Source organism: Lissotriton vulgaris, chromosome 5, assembly GCF_964263255.1.
Source record: "Lissotriton vulgaris chromosome 5, aLisVul1.2, whole genome shotgun sequence".
In the NCBI taxonomy this organism is placed as follows: domain Eukaryota; kingdom Metazoa; phylum Chordata; class Amphibia; order Caudata; family Salamandridae; genus Lissotriton; species Lissotriton vulgaris.
Genome location: NC_141693.1, coordinates 363,752,703 through 363,772,569, shown reverse-complemented (window position 1 = coordinate 363,772,569; position 19,867 = coordinate 363,752,703). Strand labels below are relative to the sequence as shown.

At 50.2% G+C, this 19,867-nt stretch overlaps 1 protein-coding gene across 2 annotated transcripts in view; it reads left to right on the top strand.

Annotated features, from left to right (window-relative positions):
- The window catches only part of ZBTB17 (zinc finger and BTB domain containing 17), a 330,328-nt gene that overhangs the window by 167,542 nt on the left and 142,919 nt on the right, over window positions 1-19,867 (top strand). For both annotated transcript variants that reach the window (XM_086921685.1, XM_086921684.1), the window contains exon 6: window positions 17,316-17,572. In XM_086921685.1, coding sequence (XP_086777811.1) covers window positions 17,316-17,572 — 257 coding nt within the window. The remainder of the gene's footprint in view (window positions 1-17,315; window positions 17,573-19,867) is intronic.

The window sequence follows — 19,867 nt, the reverse complement described above, 5'->3', positions numbered from 1 at the left end:
GGCCGCCGCCTCCCAGCCCTCCTTGACCAGGCGGAGGGGTCCCCGGACGGGGTGTCCGTAAAGCAGCTCGAAAGGGCTTAACCCCAAACACTTCTGGGGGACTTCCCGGTAGGCGAACAGGAGGCAGGGTTGGAGGATGTCCCACTTGCGCCTCAGGGGCTCTTCAAGGCCCATTATCATTCCTTTGAGGGTCCAGTTGAATTGCTCAACCAGGCCATTACCTTGGGGGTGGTACGGAGTGGTGAACTTGTAGGTCACCCCACATTGTTGCCACAGGGACTTCATATATTTCGAGATGAAGTTTGTTCCTCGGTCGCCCACCCGGGAGAATATCCCCATCAGGGCCCGCCCCACTACGAGGGCCGTCACCGTTTGGAGGGGAATGGCCTCAGGGTAACTGGTGGCATGGTCCACCAGGACTAGGATGAATTGGTGGCCCAGGGTGGTCCGTGGATCCAGGGGTCCCACAATATCGATTCCCACCCGTTCAAAGGGGGTACTGACCACGGGGAAGGGTTGGAGGGGAGCCTTGCGCTTTTCTCCGCTCTTCCCGCTGGCCTGGCACATCGGGCAGGACTTCCAGTGGGTCTCTACATCGGCACTCATTCCTGGCCAATAGAAATGGGTGACCAGCCGGTGATAGGTTTTATCCTGTCCCAGGTGTCCCGCCAAGGGCACGTCATGGGCCAGGCCCAGGAGGATGTCTCGGAATCGTAGGGGTACCACCAGCATCCGGGCTGACCCTAGTTCGGCAGACTTTTGCTCACTGTACAAGAGGCCATTCTCCCAGTAGACCCAATGGGATCCGGACTGGTCGCCAGCAGCCTGGGCGGTGGACTGCTGTCGCGGTCCGACGAGGGAGGGGCAGGTGGTCTGCTCCTGGCAGAACTCCTCCCGGGAAGGCCCACCTTCTTGGCGCCACTGAGCCAACTCTGGTAGGTCGCCCAATTCAGTGATTTGTTTGACGGTAGGGCCGAAGGGGCCGACATCGAGGTCGCTTTCTTCTGTGGGGGGACCGAGGGGCTCTGGGAGCCCGCCTTCTTCCCCGTCGTCTGAGGTCTGGCCTACGCTCTCTGGCTCTACCCCCTCGGGGGTGGGTATTCTGGCGGTCATGGACCAAGTAGTGGCACACACCCATTCAGGTAGGCCCAGCATCCCCAGGTGAGCCTTCCGCTCTACCTGCGCCCACGGGGAGCTCTCCAGATCGTTGCCCAGTAAACAGTCTACCGGCATGGTGGGTCGGACGGCTACTTGTAAAGTACCGGAGACTCCCCCCCCCCCCCACACCCCCACACCCGCAGAGACTTTTAGAATTGACGTGTGGTATCATTTGTTCTTCGGTGACCAGATGACAGCGAACCGCCATAACGCTCGCCACGGTGTCGCGAAGGGCCCCTATGCGGCGCCCATTGACCGTCACCCACTGCCGATATTTCTTGGTGTTGGTCGGCAGGGGGGCTCCAGGGATCCTTTCTCTATCTCCTAGGGATACCAGGGACATGGCTGCAGGCTCCCACTCTTCCTCAACCTCTTCTCCTAGGGCAACAGTGGATATCTGGCTGGCTCGGGGGCCCGCAGCAACGGGCCTCTTGTTCATGGGACACTGGGGGTCACTTGCATAGTGGCCTGGCTGTTGGCATTTGTAACACGCTATGTTGGATCCCGGCCCCTGCCTACCCGGGGGGGCCCTGCACTGGACATGGAGGGAGGTGGAGAGTTTTGGGGCTGGTTCCTCGGGGGGCTACGCTGAGGTCCTGACTGGAATTCTCGTTGTCTACCTTGGCCTCCTCCCCCTCTCTGGCGGGGCGGTCCCTGACCATTCCGAGCATAGTCCCCCATGGGGCCCTTGGTGACCCGGGTGTTCACCCAGTGATCCGCCTCGACGGCGAGCTTTCGAGGGTCTGTCAGCTTGTTGTCAAGGAGATGCTGGCGCAGTTCTACAAAACAATTGGTGGACAGGTGCTCCCAGGCTATTAAGTCAAACAATTCCTCAAACGTGGTGACCTTACTGCCCTTGATCCACCCTTCTGAGGCCCGGCTGTAAAAGGTAACATACTCCACCCACGTGGTGCCAGGGATCTTTTTGCAGTCTCGGAATCGCTGCCTGTACATCTCAGGGGTGAGCCTATATCTAGCTTACAGGGATTCATCTGCCCGCTAGTTCCAGAGCGGCCCTGGTTATAGTCCTGTTTCCCTTTGAAGTCCGAGCCCTCGCAGGCGGGTATCTGGTGCCCGAGGGCTGATTGTCGGAGTTCCTGCGATCCGGCCCTTTGATCCTTTGAAGATGGGTCCGGGGGTTTCCAGATCGAAACCAGTCTTCAGGGGGAGGCCAGAGGTGTGATCGAAACTACTCCACCCTATCTCACTGACAGGAAGCCCTCTACCCCCCAGCCGGGCATGGCACGTCTGGTGCCTGTGTTTCGCTGGGGCCGGGGTCATGCAGGGAGCTATGGAGTAAGGGATCTTAGGGAAGGGTGATGGCTACCGGAGGCCTTCGGGGTTGATTCGGGTTGGGGCGTCCGGGACCGGGAAGATAGATGGCGGGATACGGGGATGGTCGTCCTATCTGTAGGGTCATGGAGCGAGCGGGGGCGGACAGAAGATGGGACTACCGGGGGTTTCTGCTGTACAGGGGCAACTGTCTGGTGCTGAGGGTTGGGGGTACCACGCCACGAGGCCAGGTCTAACAATTGTCATTTGTGCTGTTCTATTTTGTTTTGTAACTTGTTTGCTATGTTGGCAGCTTCCTATTACATAAACGGACGGACTACCATTGGTTGTTTATTGTAAAAAAGAGGCGCACACCTTATGTATTTGACTGTAACACTTTTACTCTGCAGTTCATCCCTTAGCGAGCAGTGAAAATAAATGCAATGCTACACTGATTGCTTACGCACATTTTGTGCGCATATTTTGCACCTTGGAAATTTTGATAGAATGAAAAAGCACTGACACCGTATATATTTCACTGTAACACTTTATCTGCAGTCAACCCCTTATCAAGCAGTGAAAATAAATGGAATACTACACCGGTTTCTACACAGGTTTTGTGTGTATATTTTGCATGCTGGAAATTTTGATACAATGTGTAATTAAAACCTCTCCAGCTGGCGAATTTAAAGGAGGAGAGCGTAAGCCCTGCAAACATTCATTTAATCGCTACAATGAGCATGCTGTGTTCCTAAGCATAGCGGTGAGCCCCGCCCAGGATCAGTCGTAGGCACACAGAAGTTTAATAGCTGGCAAGCACCTCCTGATGAAGCGTGTCAGGCTCAAGGAGGCCAGAGAATAGACCGATCCAGCGCAAATCATGTAGCTGAGAACAGCCTAGGAGAGCCTATGAGGTATGGTTTTCGGAAAGGGCGGCGACTTGCAAGGACAGGTGTAGAAGAGTTATCTGTGCTTGGTGGAAAGTGGGGCCCTAGGTAAGCATGTCATGGAAGTGAGCTTCACACAGCAATCGCACTGTTATCATACGCTGACCATTGGAGGATGTAATCCCATTCCATCGGTAGAAAAAGGTAGGGCTAGGACCTTTCTCAAGATTTGCCCGGCGCTAACCGCCCTTGTACCATTCAAATTAACCAAGCAATGAGGCAGGCGCCGGAGACCAGAAGGCAGGAAACAGAAGTTTTTATTCCGACGGAGCAGAACACATCAGATCGGACAACAAGGTATCGTCTCGAGGTGCTCTAGCAGCCTCTCGGAGGCCTGGCCTCTTATACACTGGTTTATGGCATGTGACCTTTCTTTATTACAATCAGAACATTGTGACATAAAGAAGAAGGCATCCCTGTAATCCTCGTGTCAATCCCACCCCCATATACCTTTACAATAGAGGTCCTCAACCCGCTGATAAGAGGAGGGGGGTCATCACGCAGCTGAGTGTTTCGCCAAGTCTTAGGATGTGTGCGCCTGACCATATCCCAGGGGGGTGGGGAGGCCCTGATCAATAGCGTGTCCTTTTTAAGAGGGGTGGCTCCATACAATGAGGGGCAGTAAATGGTATCTCCTGGCTTAGGCGATGGCCTCGGACCTGTGTGGTCAGTCGGACACGGGGTAGGGGGTCATCAATGGAGTGGTATTCATGTCGCGTGGACAATTGAGCTGAGGGAAGGGTTATCAACAGAGGGGCATTCATAGGAAGAGAGGCGGTGCTGGTCAGGCGCTGGTGTGACTCCCAAGGACAGGGTCATGCAGAAGGGTTATGCTCATGAGGAGGAGGGAGGGGGAGCCAGGGTGCGCAGAGGATGCTTGCTGGGTCAGAGGGGCGCGTTGGCGATCGATCGTGGACAGGGAGACCATGATACCTAAAATGGCTGCCGTGCACGTTGTACGTGGATGACAAGCTGGCGCAGATGATGTTTAGCTCGCAAACTAAAATTCCACAGTCCTCCCTTTTAACATGTCTCGCCAACTTGTCAGTTTGGATTTATCCCCATAAGGCCACGTATTTCTACTTCATAGAGGGGGCTCATGTGCTCATTTCGGAAGTCCAAAGTCTTTGGGCACATACAGTTAGGAACAAGGCCGCACAAAGGTGGCAGACATTGGATACCTAAGCAACACCCACATAATATCACAACAGGTATCAGCACGAAGGAAAACAACTTCCAACCCCAGTTCTTCAAAGCGTCCCAAAACCAGCTCCCAAGCGACCATCCTTCCTGTTCTTGGTGAACCTCTGAGGAAAGTCTGTGGAGGTGTTCAATGGCTTTGTAGACTGAAGGCGAGTTGTCTGGCACGTAGGTGCAGCAGCTGGATCCGATGATGCGGCATGCTCCTCCTCGGTCGGCTAGGACCACGTCTAGGACAAGACGATTTTGAAGGCGGACCGCCTGAAGCTCCGCAGTGTTGTTGGCGAGGATGCCAGCCGTGATGTTGATCGTTGTTTCTACTGCCTGGGTCAGGTGTCGGATAGCACGGCTGTTTGCCATTGGGCCCCACAGGGGAACAAGTCCCTTTGCTGCATCCAGGAACTGTGCTCCGGTGGAGTCGGCTTGTCCAATGTCGTCTGCACGCCTCTGCCGGTGGTGGTTGGCAGGGGCTACATATGTGGGTGGAAGAACGAAGGCAATGTAACAGATACCCTTCCAACCTTTCGGGAGCCAGGTGTAAGCTTTGGTGCCACACACAAAGTACATGTTTGGAGAGGCGACAAATGAAGGGGGGTCAACTGAGTCCAGTGTTCTGGTGATTCGGCAGGAACTGTGACCCACCAGCTGCGTTCCTTGGCCTTCGAGGCACACAAGGCCAGTGACATTGATAACAGACAGAGCCACAGTCAGGGTGGCGGTAGTTTGTTTTTGCAGATGAGAGAAGGTGGTTCTGGCTGGATTGTGGAGCACCTGTACTTCGACTCGTTCTTTGGCTGGAATGTCTTTAAGGAAGGTGGCGCCTGCGAGCGCAGGACACAGGGCAGCAGGGGTCTTTCCGGTTTTGTTCAGCCAGAACACAGAGTAGAAGTGTGACACTGTCCGGCTGGAGGTGGCGTTGTCCTTGTGGCTCTCTTGCATGAGGATCAACCAGGCGAGGCAGGAGCCGTGAACTGAGAAAGGAGAAGGGATGAAGGGGATGGAGTGTCCAGTGGCATGCGGGAGCAACCCGCAGATCCAACAGTTCGTAGCATTTGCAGCAAGGTTGTGTTGGTGTAACAGTTGCACGAAGGAATTGTTCCAGAATTCCCTGCGCCTTTCTCGGAGCTGAGGCGACAGAGAGATTAGGTGATGCTCTTTCAGGGACGTTGGCTGTGCAGTAGGTAGCAATGCCTCATGAGCCGGTGTGCTTTCCTCCAGAATCCAGAAGGAGGTCATGAGGAGGAGGCAGAAGAGGAAGACAATGAAGAGTGCGATTGTCTTTGATTTGTGCAAGTTGTCAGTTTTTGGATTTCTATACTGGGTATTTCCTGTTGCTTCCATCATCTTCTTATCTGGCGCTTCCATCACCTTCAAGGGGCTCGGTAGTGGGCAGAACCACAGACTTCGTTTAGCTTCTCTCCCGGTAACCCTTAATTGTGCTTAGGTCACCGTTCTGAGATTCAACTTAGTCCGTGACCTACTTAGCCAACACTCCCTCCTTTCGGCGCAGGAAATACCCTTCTCTGGATGGCACAGTGGGATCAGAGAATTTTGCAAGTTCGAGTGCCTCAGTATCGGGATAACAGTCCAATATCGGTCGGTCTTTGCTCAGGAGCTCTTCTTGGGTGTTGACGTTTTCTGTCGTGGCCAGGTTCGCAGAGACCTTCCGGCAATGATGTGCGTGCAGCCAGTGCTTCTTCCCCTCCACTCGAAGCGCCGTTCGGGTGGTAATCAGCACTTGCCAGGGGCCCGTCCACCGCGGTTCCAGACTCTTGGTCCGCTGGAAATTTCGTATCAACACGAAATCTCCCGGTTGGATGTCATGGCCGGGGCCCCTGGAAGCATCGGGGATGGCCTGCTGCACCTGTTGATGAATGACAGACAACGTTTTAGTTAACTTGCACAAATAATCAGATAGCAGGACGTCTGGGACGTCATGAATGGAGGTCGGTTTGGGAGCAGTCCAGAGATTCATCGGTCGCCCAAACACGACCTCGTAGGGGGTCAAATGGTGCTTGGTGGGAGTGGAGCGCATCGATAACAAGGCCAGTGGGAGGGCATCCGGCCAGTTGAGTCCAGTGGTGGCCACTATTTTTGACAATTTCAGCTTCAGTGTGGCATTATGGCGTTCCACTAGACCGGCGGATTGGGGGTGGAAGACCGCATGAAACCTTTGCTTCACCCCCAACCCCTTTAGGATTAGTTGGATAACCTCAGCTATGAAGTGGGGGCCATTGTCGCTCCATAAAATTCGACAAAGGCCATAGCGAGGGAAGAATTCTTTCAGTAGTACTTTGGCAGTAGTCATGGCAGTGTTGTCACGGGTTGGATAGGCCTCTACCCATTTGCTGAAGGCACATACGATGACTAGTACATACTTCAGGTTTTGGCATCTCTCTAGTTGGATGTAGTCCATCTGAAGGACCTCAAAGGGGTGATTGGGGGTCCCGAACCCTCCCCGGGGTACCACAGTTCCTTTCCCGGGGTTATGTTGTAGACAGATGAGGCACTGCTGAACTAGGCGTCTGGCTGAGTCAGGGATTTTGTCGTTGTGCCAGACTTTGGAAATGAGTTCGATCATGGGTGCAGATCCTATGTGTGCGGGGGAGTGTGCCATTGTCAGTATGGGGATCAGGTATGAGTCGGGTAGCAACCATCTGTTTGCATCTTTTGTTCGCCAGCAGCCCTCTTCGTCCTTCAAACCCACCCCTGCCCACTTAGTCAGTTCGTGAGGGGTGCTGGCCGACTGGATGTCATTGATCATTTCCCTTGCGTCAGTCCATCTCTCTGCTTGTGACCTGGTCACATACATGCGTGTTGCCGTCCTATTCTCAGCTGTGGTTCGTGCAGTGATGTCGGCCAATGCATTCCCTTGTCCGACTAAGTCTGTTACCCTTTTGTGTGTCTGACATTTGATCACCGCTAATCGTTTGGGGAGGAGAACTGCTTCAATCAGAGCGGAAACTAGATCTCCGTGGAGGATTGGGGTGCCGTGGGACGTCAGGAATCCCCTCTCCCTCCACAGGAGTCCAAAATGGTGGACCACTCCGAAGGCATACTGGCTGTCCGTATATACGTTCGCGGTGGTCCCTGCGGCTATGATGCATGCTCGGGTGAGGGCTATCAGCTCTGCTGCCTGGGCAGATCGTTGTGTGATGCAGGCTGTCTCAACTACTGTTCGGGCTGTCGTTACTGCATAGGCAGCTGAAGTGGTGCCATCTGGGAGTTTGATGCATGAGCCGTCTACCCATAGCTCTCCATCGGGGTCAGGAAAAGCAGTGTCTCGGAGGTCAACCCTACTCCTAGTCTGTTCGTCCGTGAGGGTCACACAGTCGTGTATGGGAGGCACGTCGGGGTCATTTTCAGGCAGGGGCAGTAATGTGGCAGGATTCAAAGTCGTGCATCTCTTTAGTGTGATGTGGGGTGCAAGTAGAGTCAACTCGTACCCTGTCAGTCGTGCGCTAGTCAGGTGTTGGGTCTTTGTCTGGTTCAAAAGGGTGTCGACTGCATGGGGTACTAATACTGTGAGGGAGTTGGAAAGTACGATTCCTTCACTCTGACGGATAGAGACAGCAGCGGCGGCTACCGCTCGAAGGCAGGCAGGTAAAGCTCTGGCTACAGGATCAAGAGTGGCGGAGAAGTAGGCACAAGGGCGCTGCTTAGGACCAATCGATTGAGTTAGGACAGACAATGCGCATCCCTCCCTTTCGTGGGTGAAGAGGGAGAAGGGTTTGGAGTAATCCGGCGTTCCGAGGACGGGTGCTGAGCAGAGTGCATCCCGTAATTCCTTAAATGAGGCTTGACACTCAGTGGTCCAAGGAAGCGGGGAGGGGACATCTTTGGTCAGCAGGGCAAGTAATGGTTTCACAATGAGGCTGTAATTAGGCAACCACTGTCTGCAAAAAGAGGTTAGGCCAACCAAAGAGCGGACCTGCTTTTGTGTTTTTGGGATGGGGGTGTCTAGGATGGTTTGGATTCGGTCGGGTGTAAGTTTCCTCCCTTCTTTGGACAGAAGATGGCCTAGGTAAGTCACTTGTGGCTGGCAGAACTGTAACTTCTTTTTGGAGACTTTATGGCCATTTTCTGCAAGAAAGTGTAGGAGTTGGACGGTGGCTGTCGTTGCAAGCGGGGTGGTGTCGGCCGCCAAAAGGATATCATCGACATATTGGATCAACACCACTCCCTCTGGTAGCTGGAAGGCATCCAGCTGTCTTTTGAGGGCCTGGCTGTAAATGCTGGGACTTTCAGTGTACCCCTGGGGAGCTCTACAAAATCGGTACGAGCGGGATTTTAAAGTGAAGCCGAAGAGATAACGGCTGTCTGGATGAATAGGGATAGAGAAAAACGCGTTCTTAAGGTCGATAACAGTGAAGGTGGTGGCAGTGGACGGGATGAGGGTCAGAATGGTGGTGATATCGGAGACTACAGGATATTGGGGTACAACCACTTTGTTAATCTCTCGCAAGTCGATGATGAAGCGGTACGCTTTCTCATCTCCTTCACCTTGCTTCTTAACAATAGGTAGGATTGGGCTGTTGCAGACGTTGCTAACCACCTCTTCAACCACTCCTGCATCTACCAGAGACTGAATGATCGCTACCAGTGCCTTCTCACCCTCTGGCGATATCCGATATTGCGGGAGTTTCGGGAGCATAGCGTCCTGTCGTACAGTTATGTGAATAGGATCAATCATCATTCGCCCCACATCAGAGTCATTTTTGGCCCACAGATACGGAGGCAGGGTGTCAAGCAGGGACAGGTCAGCGTCAGTTATGGAGCACATGTGTCGTGGGGGACGGGATCTGGGCATGTCTGGGTTGTCGTACAGGATGACTCGTATTCCATCTGGGGAACACCTAATGGTAGCTCGAAAATGTTTCAGTAAGTCAATGCCCATAATGGCGTCAGGGGAATTGGAGGAGAGTAGAAATGTCGCGTCAGTGGTGTTGTTTTCTAGGTCAAAGGTAATAGGTACGGACAGGGGGTTAGTGGAGGGCGTTCCATCGAAACCTATCGACGTTATGTGTGAGCCAGACAAGGGTGCCCTTGGAATCAGTCGTTTTGATAACACACTACGTGTCGCCCCAGTGTCTACCAAGAATGGAGACTCTGTACCCAGGACCTTAGCGGTGACATAAGGACCTTGCTGGTCAACACAGAGCTCGACTGGACCCCTCCCTTGCCCCTGGCAGTCCTATGCAAAATCGGGGGCATTTTCACCTTCGGATAGCTGATATTGGTTCTGTCGGGGACGGTCAAATGTGTTCAGTCTCCCTGATCTGTCATTGTTGGTGTCGTTGGGGTGCCCTCGTCCCTGTACTCTATTCCTCGGACCACCTGCCACATCCCTGGAATCCATATTTCTATTCATCTCTAGCAGAACCGGACACTGGGATTTCCAATGGCCGAACCCTTTGCAGAAGGCGCATTGGTCATTGCTAATGTCTCTACGTCCAGTGTGGGGTGCTGGGGTGTGATCTTTAGGAGGTAGATCTCTGGGGGTGGTTGATTGGTAGTTCCCCCTTTTGTGTTCCCGTCCTACCGCTATACCCTGTATCTGGGCTATCATTACCCTTTCCTTTAAATCTTTCTTCTTTATCTCGGACGCCCTATCATTCTCATTCTTTCGGTGCTCGTAATACTGAGCCATCTGAAGGATAGCTGCGGGTTTGGAGGCCCCCCAACTACTCTCACTCGTCTGCAGTTTTTGGGAGACTTCTTGTGTTAGGCCCTTTACATAATTTTGTACAAACAGGTGCTGTCCGGTTGCGGTGGTCATGTCTTGGCCACTGTAGTCGGAGAACACTGTCTCGAATCGGGAGAAGTATTCTGACACATCTTCCTGGGGTTTCTGTCGACAGGCCGTGACTATCGACCAGTCTACCTTTCTTTCCGGGATCAGTGTTTTTAACTTCTGAACTAGTTTGTCTGGGAGTTCCAGTATGTCCTTCACTGGTTTCCTTCCTGGCTCTCGCTGTCTGTCTAGTTTACCGAGTTGGTCCCAGGTATGTCCAAACAGGTCCGTGTGGTCAGCCTTCCGGATTTGCTTCCACACGTCAGCTGGTAGGCATAACCCAAAGAACAAGTCAATGTCCGCTAAAGTCATTATTGTCAAACCCAAGGCTGTGCCTAATTCGGTATAAAATGCCGTCGGGTTCTTTCTTAAATCGGGCAGGGTTTGTTTGAAGGTTAGGATATCCTGTCGGTCCCATGGTTGGTAAACCCAATTGTACACAACCCTCCCTTTTGCATTTTCATTATTAATATCATCGCTCGTTCCCTGGCCCCGTGGCGGGATCCAGTAAGGGGCCGCTTCTCTGATAGGCATCATAGTATTGGCTACTTCTACCGAGGTTGCTTCAGGGACTGTAACCTTGGCTTCTGGTTTTTGTTCCGTGAGGTGGCGGAAGACCTCAAGCATCTGCATGAAGAGCTCCGTCGCCTCACGTTCAGTCCCATCTCCAACATCAATCTTCCTATACAGCGTTGTTAGTTTAGCGGGACCCTTACTTTGATACCTATCTTCATATGCGTTCAGGGTGTAGTAGCTGAATCGCAAGATGAAATGCCGTCTGTGGCTGTCGGCATGTGAATTATATACGCTCATTGTATAATCTTCGCTCTCCCTTCGTTCTACTAATGTCTTTGCTATTTTGTCGATCCCATCCCGCTCATCTTTGCTCAACCTATTTAGTCTGGCTGGTGATTGTTTGCTAGCCTCGGGATAGTCTGACGAAGTTGTTAATGTGGCTGGTGCAGAGGCCGTGAGGGCTGGTGCACTAGCGCTAGGGTCACTTTCACTCACACTCGGGGTTTGCAGGCTTTGTTGGCTGGGAGCATATGGAGGGGGCATGTAGATGATTGGGGGACCTAGCAGTAACTCATCGTTTGCCCGTTGTTTGGAGGGAAATTCAGGGTAGAGCGCAGAGGGGGTCCTAACAGGACATTGGCCTGTCGACCCTGATTCTTGGTTTTGTGTAGCTTCCTTTCTTTCTTTTATTTCCTCTTCTAGTTGCTTTGCGGCCAGGTGAGCTGCCTTTCGTAATTCTTTCCCTATTTTTGCTTCTTCTCTTTTCTTTCGTTGTTCCGTTTCTTTGCGCCACATGCCGATACTGTCGAGCATAGTGGGCGTGGTCTTATTCTTCTGGAGCGCTATTTCTAATGTTTTTATTTTATTTTCATTAAAGGAACCTATCAGTGGCCACTGACTTTCAGGGTTCTTTTTTGTATATTTATGCCATAGTTTAGTGTAAGCTATAGTGACTAGTCCATACTTAGTGAACATGTCCTTATTAGGGGTGCCCTCCAGTGGAGCTGGATGGTTCATCTCTAATAAGCGGTCCGGGCTAAACAGGCTACCAACCAGTGGGGAGAAGATAGGCATGACGGATTACAACGGGGACAAAAGTCTGCACTACCTATCTTATCACGGCGGGCAAAGACTAGACAGAATATTTCTATTCTCCGTTGTTTGCCGGCGGTGAATACCTCAAACGAACCAATACCGAACAATCGGTCAATCAAAACAATCAGTGGGGAGAATAAGGGGGCACGAAAAGTTATCGTTACCTACTCTTTCTCTACCTGCAAAGAGAGACCTTGTTCTTCCCTGTTTGCAGAAAAAGAATCTCCAGACAATAATCCACGAACGACAGTTCGGGAAACAGTGGGGGAGGAAGATAGGCACGACGGATTACAACGGGGACAAAAGTCTGCGTTACCTATCCTTCACTGTTTGCAAAGAGAGAGCCTGTTGTTTTCTCCGTTTGCAGACAGCGAATCTCCAGAGGTTTCAACAAAGCGTAATACTAGTATTATCCAAACAAAACAATCTTTTCTCAATTCGTCGTGTTTACACGACCTTACCCGGACCGCATGGACGGTTTCCTGTCCTCTGGATCCAGCGCCCGATCGTCCTCTCCCCTTCGTGATGCCCGTGGCACTCCTGATGGTTCCCAGTCAGGACCGTAGATCACTCGAGAGAGGTCTGTTCAGAACTAGTGAAGGTCGGATGATCGGCTGTCAGACGAGGGTCTATCGGACACGAGCTCTTCCCGATCGTTGCAGTCGTTCACTCTGTCGTCGGGACCTCTCCCACTGGATCCACGTGTCGCTGATGGGCCCCACGCTTTGGGACGCCAATTGTAGAAAAAGGTAGGGCTAGGACCTTTCTCAAGATTTGCCCGGCGCTAACCGCCCTTGTACCATTCAAATTTACCAAGCAATGAGGCAGGCGCCGGAGACCAGAAGGCAGGAAACAGAAGTTTTTATTCCGACGGAGCAGAACACATCAGATCGGACAGCAAGGTATCGTCTCGAGGTGCTCTAGCAGCCTCTCGGAGGCCTGGCCTCTTATACACTGGTTTATGGCATGTGACCTTTCTTTATTACAATCAGAACATTGTGACATAAAGAAGAAGGCATCCCTGTAATCCTAGTGTCAATCCCACCCCCATATACCTTTACAATAGAGGTCCTCAACCCGCTGATAAGAGGAGGGGGGTCATCACGCAGCTGAGTGTTTCGCCAAGTCTTAGGATGTGTGCGCCTGACCATATCCCAGGGGGGTGGGGAGGCCCTGATCAACAGCGTGTCCTTTGAAGAGGGGTGGCTCCATACAATGAGGGGCAGTAAATGGTATCTCCTGGCTTAGGCGATGGCCTCGGACCTGTGTGGTCAGTCGGACACGGGGTAGGGGGTCATCAATGGAGTGGTATTCATGTCGCGTGGACAATTGAGCTGAGGGAAGGGTTATCAACAGAGGGGCATTCATAGGAAGAGAGGAGGTGCTGGTCAGGCGCTGGTGTGACTCCCAAGGACAGGGTCATGCAGAAGGGTTATGCTCATGAGGAGGAGGGAGGGGGAGCCAGGGTGCGCAGAGGATGCTTGCTGGGTCAGAGGGGCGCGTTGGCGATCGATCGTGGACAGGGAGACCATGAAACCTAAAATGGCTGCCGTGCACGTTGTACGTGGATGACAAGCTGGCGCAGATGATGTTTAGCTCGCAAACTAAAATTCCACACATCCTCGTTGCCGAATTTCGCTTTGTGGTGAAAGCTCAGACAGGTAAAAGCACAACTTTAATCGACACGTATCCTCTGCGCCATACATTGAATGCCCGTCCCGTAGCCCAGTATATATATACATTCTTTATTCGGTTTTTAAAGTACATAAAAAACCATAAAAGCAATATCACAGATAAAAGCATCATTATACATGGTTGAAAAATAGAAGAATTCATTCTAGTGCGTTATCCATATTGAATATTTGGGGAACTCTAGCCATGCCAGTTAATACATCAACATTCTTAGTTTCTAAAATTCATTTGCTTTCAGAGATATCAAACTTATCAAAGGTTTGCTCTATGTTTAAAAATACATTAAAAAAATGTCACAATGTATTTACAAGTCCATTCAGTCTCTAGAAACTGCAATCGCAGCATGGCTGGGCGACATCTTCTAAAACCCAGTAATTTCAGCAGCGGTAACAACCAAAGCTTACGATGGGCGTCATAAAACTTACAGAACAGTGTGAATGGTTGTCTGCTCTGAGGTTCCATCACATGGACAAAGTGAAAAGATCTGGTCCCAACAATTTTGGACCGGAAAAGCCACCAATCGGTGGAAGATGTTAAATCTAAATCTTGTCAGAAGGAATCGCTCAAAGTTTGACAGATCATATGATAAATATGGCTGAATTGAAAGGGTAATCTGGATCGACATTGAGTGTTGAACGGAAGCTTTCCTTGCTTTCTTGGCGATACGCAGCTCTTCTACATGTCTCAGGGCCCTCACTTTCAATTCCTTTCTGGATATTTCACAGATCGTCTCGGGAGCAGTGTAATAATTCCCAAGCCCCAGATCGGTCAAAAGATTTTTCATGTACATAAGCCAACTGATTTTAAGTGAGCAGTCTAATGACATGCAGTCTGCCACTATTTGCTTAGTAAGTGAATTTTTGGTTGATGTCCATATTCGACCCCAAAGTAGAAGAGGTTGAATTTTTGCTAGGTCCGCTAAATATGGGATCCCCAATTCCATGTGACAACCAAACGTAGGAACACATTTAGGTGCCGCTAATAAAAATCTTAAAAAAGTGTTCTCCGCCACTTGTAAAGGACTAACATTAGAATGCCCCCACAGTCCAGCCCCATAGAGGGCTATCGCCTGACATTTAGCTCTGTAGATATGTATCAGTTCTACAGGTGGTCTTTTCCCCAGCTTCTGTGAAAAACCTATGAGTGCAGCAATTGCTCGCATTAGATGGTGTTTCCTGGCCTCAATTGTGGGTTTCCAATTCATTTTATCATCAATTATGATGCCTAAGTAGGGGTATTGGCCAGTAATTTCGAGTTTTTCTTTGTTAAGAAATATATCTTTACCCCCTTTTTTCCCTAAACCTGTTGCCCAATAAGGTGACCCGTGAAGCGGACACCATGATGGTAAATTTGAAGTTATAGTGTGGTGGCCTGTTCAGCGTGTGACGTGATGATGTAATAAATGTTGCAGTGCAAGCAACCTTTTAAAACTAGCATTTGCAATGCAATAGGTCTCACATTTACGCAAGTTTAAGCTATTGGCATTGTAAATGACAATGCGTTTTATTTATGCTTAAAAAGCGTAAACCTAAATAAGTCACTGTCATTTACAATGCCAATAACTCAAAATTGCGTAAATACAAGGCCTGTTGCATTGCAAAATGCTTGTTAAACCCTTCCTTCTGACTCTTCCCCCTTCCCATTTACTCATCCTGATACTACTCCTACTTCTATGATCTCTAAATAACACTTTTTAGACCCTTTCCTCTTCTATCCCTCCACTATTCTTCTCAGTCCAACTAACAGACTCACATGTCCACCGCTTAAATTAATTTCATATTTCCCTATACTAATTCCCCTCTAATCCTGTTTCGGTTCCAGAGTAGTGGGCTCTCTGCCGAAAAGCACTTTGACACCTCATCAGGGGTAGAAAGCTCTATATAAATACAAACCCTTCCCTCTCTTGTATTCCTCCACTATCCTTTTTCAATCCAAATAACAAACTCACCTGTCCAGCGCTCAAATCAATTTCATATTCCCTATACCAATTCACCATTAATATTTTCTGGGTTCCGGCGTTGCGTGCTACTCGCCAAAAGCACTTTGACACCTCGTCATGGGTAGTAAGTGCTATATGAGTGCAATTCTTTTTGCAGTTAAACAGCCCCTTTGCGGTTTCCTCTTGCTCTGGTAGTATCTATTTTGCTTTCCATTGCTTCTCCTGAATCGTTTCATACTTGTCATTTGATTAATTTGGGATATTTCTGCCTTCTCCATGCACTTCACATGTTGCCTCACCATTCTTGGGTGCCATTGACTTCTGGGCCAAGCATTACCCAAGCAGGTGTCCCCCCAGTTCAGTTCACGAGAACTTCAGGACAGATATGTTTAACAGTTTAGAGGGAGGAGGATGGTGGGGGAAAGCAGAGAAGTCCTACTGATTATTCCAACTAAGTGTTTGGCACAAGTTACTTTGTGACCATGCTTACCACAGACCGTGTCTGTCTGGCAAGTTCCCAATGTACAGAAGTGCTACAAAATGAAAACTACATGGCTTCAGGCCTTCTCCATGTATGCACCCTGGATCTGGAATAACATTGCTTGTATCCATTAGGTTTGCCCCAGCCCTGCTCCAATTTAAAAAAGAGCTGAAGATGCACTTCTTTATAGAATACTGTGTCACTCTCCTTCTACTCCCGGAACCCTGCTGTCTCTCCAGTCACTTTTTGACTGTATTTTTGACTTTGACACTGGACCCTGCCTTAGGCTAGGTTCACACTTAGCAAATACTAGCAGCCTGCCCCAGCGTTGCCTGGGGCAGAAAGGGGCTGGGGGCAGTACACCCGCTCCCACCCAGACCCCCTCCCGCACCGACTCCCTCCCGCCCCGACTCACTCGCGCCCCCCTCCCGCCCCGACTCACTCGCGCCCCCCTCCCGCCCCGACTCACTCGCGCCCCCCTCCCGCCCCGACTCACTCGCGCCCCCCTCCCGCCCGACTCACTCGCGCCCCCCTCCCGCCCGACTCACTCGCGCCCCCCTCCCGCCCCGACTCACTCGCGCCCCCCTCCCGCCCCGACTCACTCGCGCTCCGACATTTTCATTTACTGCTGCCTCCTTTTTGCCTCCCCCTGCATCACACAGTCTCACTTTCCCTTTCCTTACCTGTGCCGCCGCTCCTCACTGCACAGCCGCTCGTCACTGCACCGCCCTCCTCCTTCGTCATCACGCACGTCGCGTAGCGGCCAGCGCTAGGTCCCGGCTGGCGCTACTTTCAGGGGACTACTTTGTTTACAAACTTAATTTTTTTAATTTACTTTATTTTTATTTATATAGCCTATGTCCATCTACACACCCTGACATTTTCATACATGTATCCGGTGTGTAGATTGGCGCTGTGGTTCCCGAGTTTACCTGGCCAAAAGATGCAAGTTCTCTCTTTATAATAGTAGTATAGATGGCACACATACATCCAGCACACAAATGCACATAGTCCATTTTTATTTTACTAAAATATAAAAAAAATTAAAAAGCTGCCTGTTTTTTTTGCTTAGAAATGTGTCATGGGATGCCACAGCGATTATTTTAATGTTTGTGAATTAAGCTACCCAAGATATAGAACTGGTTAAAGGGATAAGAAACTTCATCTTGATATTTTAATTTTCTATTCTCTTCTGTGTGCATTTCCTTGCTCTTTTGCCAGATTTGGAGATGGAGGTGGAAGGTGAGGGGATGGAAGAGGCAGATGTGGAAGAGGCAGATGTGGAAGAAGATGAGGACTCTTGCTCTCCAGAGGAACATTTGGAAAATGGAGAAAATGCTGATGAGATGGAGGACTATGGGGCGTCAGACTCTGGGCAAGAAACCTCAGTGGAATACAGGGAGCTTCGATCAGGTGCCATAGTCTACATTGACCGGAGTGAATCAAGAGCCTATGGTGCCACTACCCATAAGTGCGAGGTGAGGCTGGATCATGGGCAGTGGTCAGTGGCAACTGGCGCTAGTGTGACATAGCAATAAGCCATGGAGGCATGATGACTGGTGAATAGAAAGAGTCTGTTGATTTGTGAAGATACGGGTCATCGGTATGGGGAAACCAAACTTTTCATGAATTCCTCGATTTAGTTTTTAGAAGCTTTAGCACTCCAAGTTGTCTTGTTATTCATGATTTGCAAGGGAACAAATGACCATTGGGAAGGTGCCAGTTTGCCATCTCTAAAGTATGGTGCTTTACTTTCCTATAGGACCTCTCTTTCATTATGGTGATTAATTCTATGCATGGCAGGCATTAGCTCCATCTGTAGTCCCCCCAAAAATACAGCCAGCCATGCCATTTTCTAATAACAGTCGACTTAGACATGATTATGGGTGCTTTAGTCAGTAAAAACTGATTACTGCATTGTACTGTTTTCCTCCTACTGCATATTGGCACAGAATCCTTGAGACCTCAGGATAGTATAGTTACTCCGCATTATATTTCCCAGTATGTCTATGTTTCAGAAATGTGTTTTTCTTACATCCAAACACAGAGTTGCCCTTCTCCTATGCAGGGTCCTGAAACAGTTTGAAAATCGAAAGAAAAAGAGAAAAAGGTCTCTCAATTAAAAACAAAGATTTGCTTTCTATTTTTATCTTTTATAACCGCAGTATAGGAAAGCACTCTCATCAGAAAACTAAGAACTTGTTCAAAACCGTATGTGCAACTTGGACCTAGAGTTCAAGGGAAGTCGGAGCCTAGCTGGTCCAGTTGTAGCAATTGGAGTTTTACTACCAGTGTTCAGGAACACAGTGGTATTGGACCCTGAATGACCAAATACTCCCTTTTAGAACTTGACTGCCTCATGGTAGCAAGGCAAAGTAGTACAGGGTTTCTCCAAGAAGATGGTGTATATTTAAATACATGAGAAAGGACACTTTAATACCTCTCAAAAACTGAGTTGCCAGTCACTGCTTCACTCTATAAAAGTAAAATACTACAATTGAAGCAATGATTAGTAAGAAATCCAGTGTTCGAGGCATGTGGGCTGCTGAATTCATATCTGTGCATAGATCGCCGCCTAGTGTTGGGTCCGGGTGATTGCACATTGTTGTACTGGAAGAGTCTTCGAAGTATCACGAGATAGGTGGCTCCACCCTTGGACTACAGTGCGCATGGGCATCCTCTCCATGCTCAGATTGTTTTTTTCCGCCATTGGGTTCGGATGTACTTTTAAGCACTCCAAGTTCGGAAAACTTTTCAAAAGGCCAAAAGGCCTTCGGTTTCGTCGGTATTGTTTGCGATCGGTACCAATAACATTCTTAACTTTACTTTGCACTCCGGTCGTCGAATGGGGCCTCTAGGCCTTCTCGACGCCACGTGGACGACGGTCGATGGAACGGAGTCCATTCAAGTACTGCCCGCAGTGCAACTCAAAGTTCCCGCACACAGATAAACATCCAGTGTGCAACAAATGCTTGTCTCCAGATCACAAAGAAGACAGTTGCCTAGCTTGTGCCCAGTTCCGATCCAAAAAGACTATCCGGAATCGACGGCACAAAGGCAAGAAATGCAGAGGTCGGCACCAGAGCCCGAGAATATCTTCGAAGGCGAGGAAGAACTGGTTGACGCCGAAGACTCGGAACAAGAGGAAGATCAATTCTCCGAGCACGACTCTGAATATTACATCGACGACGAAGAAATCGTCGAGGTCGAAGAATACGACCAAGATATCGTAGCTGTCGAAGACGACTCCGATGGCGACGAGGGGCGAACCGTGAGTACACCGCCCCATATAGACACTACACCACTATTAGAGACTCAGGTCGAGGCATCGCCAACAGGCCTTAGCCAAGACCAATATACTGGTTCTACAGCCCCGCCATACCGCCCCGGCTAAGAACATACAAAAAGAGCCGTCTGAGACACATTTTCAAAGGCCAAGCCCATCAAAACCGAAACTCATCGACACGACGGTCTTCGGACCGAACTACGTCGAACCGAAGGTAATTAAATCAAAGGGCGCCGACCCGAAGGCTACCGTTCCATCAACACCTTCGAAGCCAAAGGCCGTCGAATCGACCTCGAAGCCAAAGCCCGTCGACTCAAGCACATCGGATTCGACGTTCGAAAAAGGGAAAAAGGGCGTTGACAAACTAAAAAGGCCTACGCCCAAGGCGGTCATCGAACCAAAACAGAAACCAAAAGTAGACCACACCAGATCGGTCGAGCCAAAGGCCATAGATCCGAAAAGAGGCGTCGAGCCAAAACGGGCAACC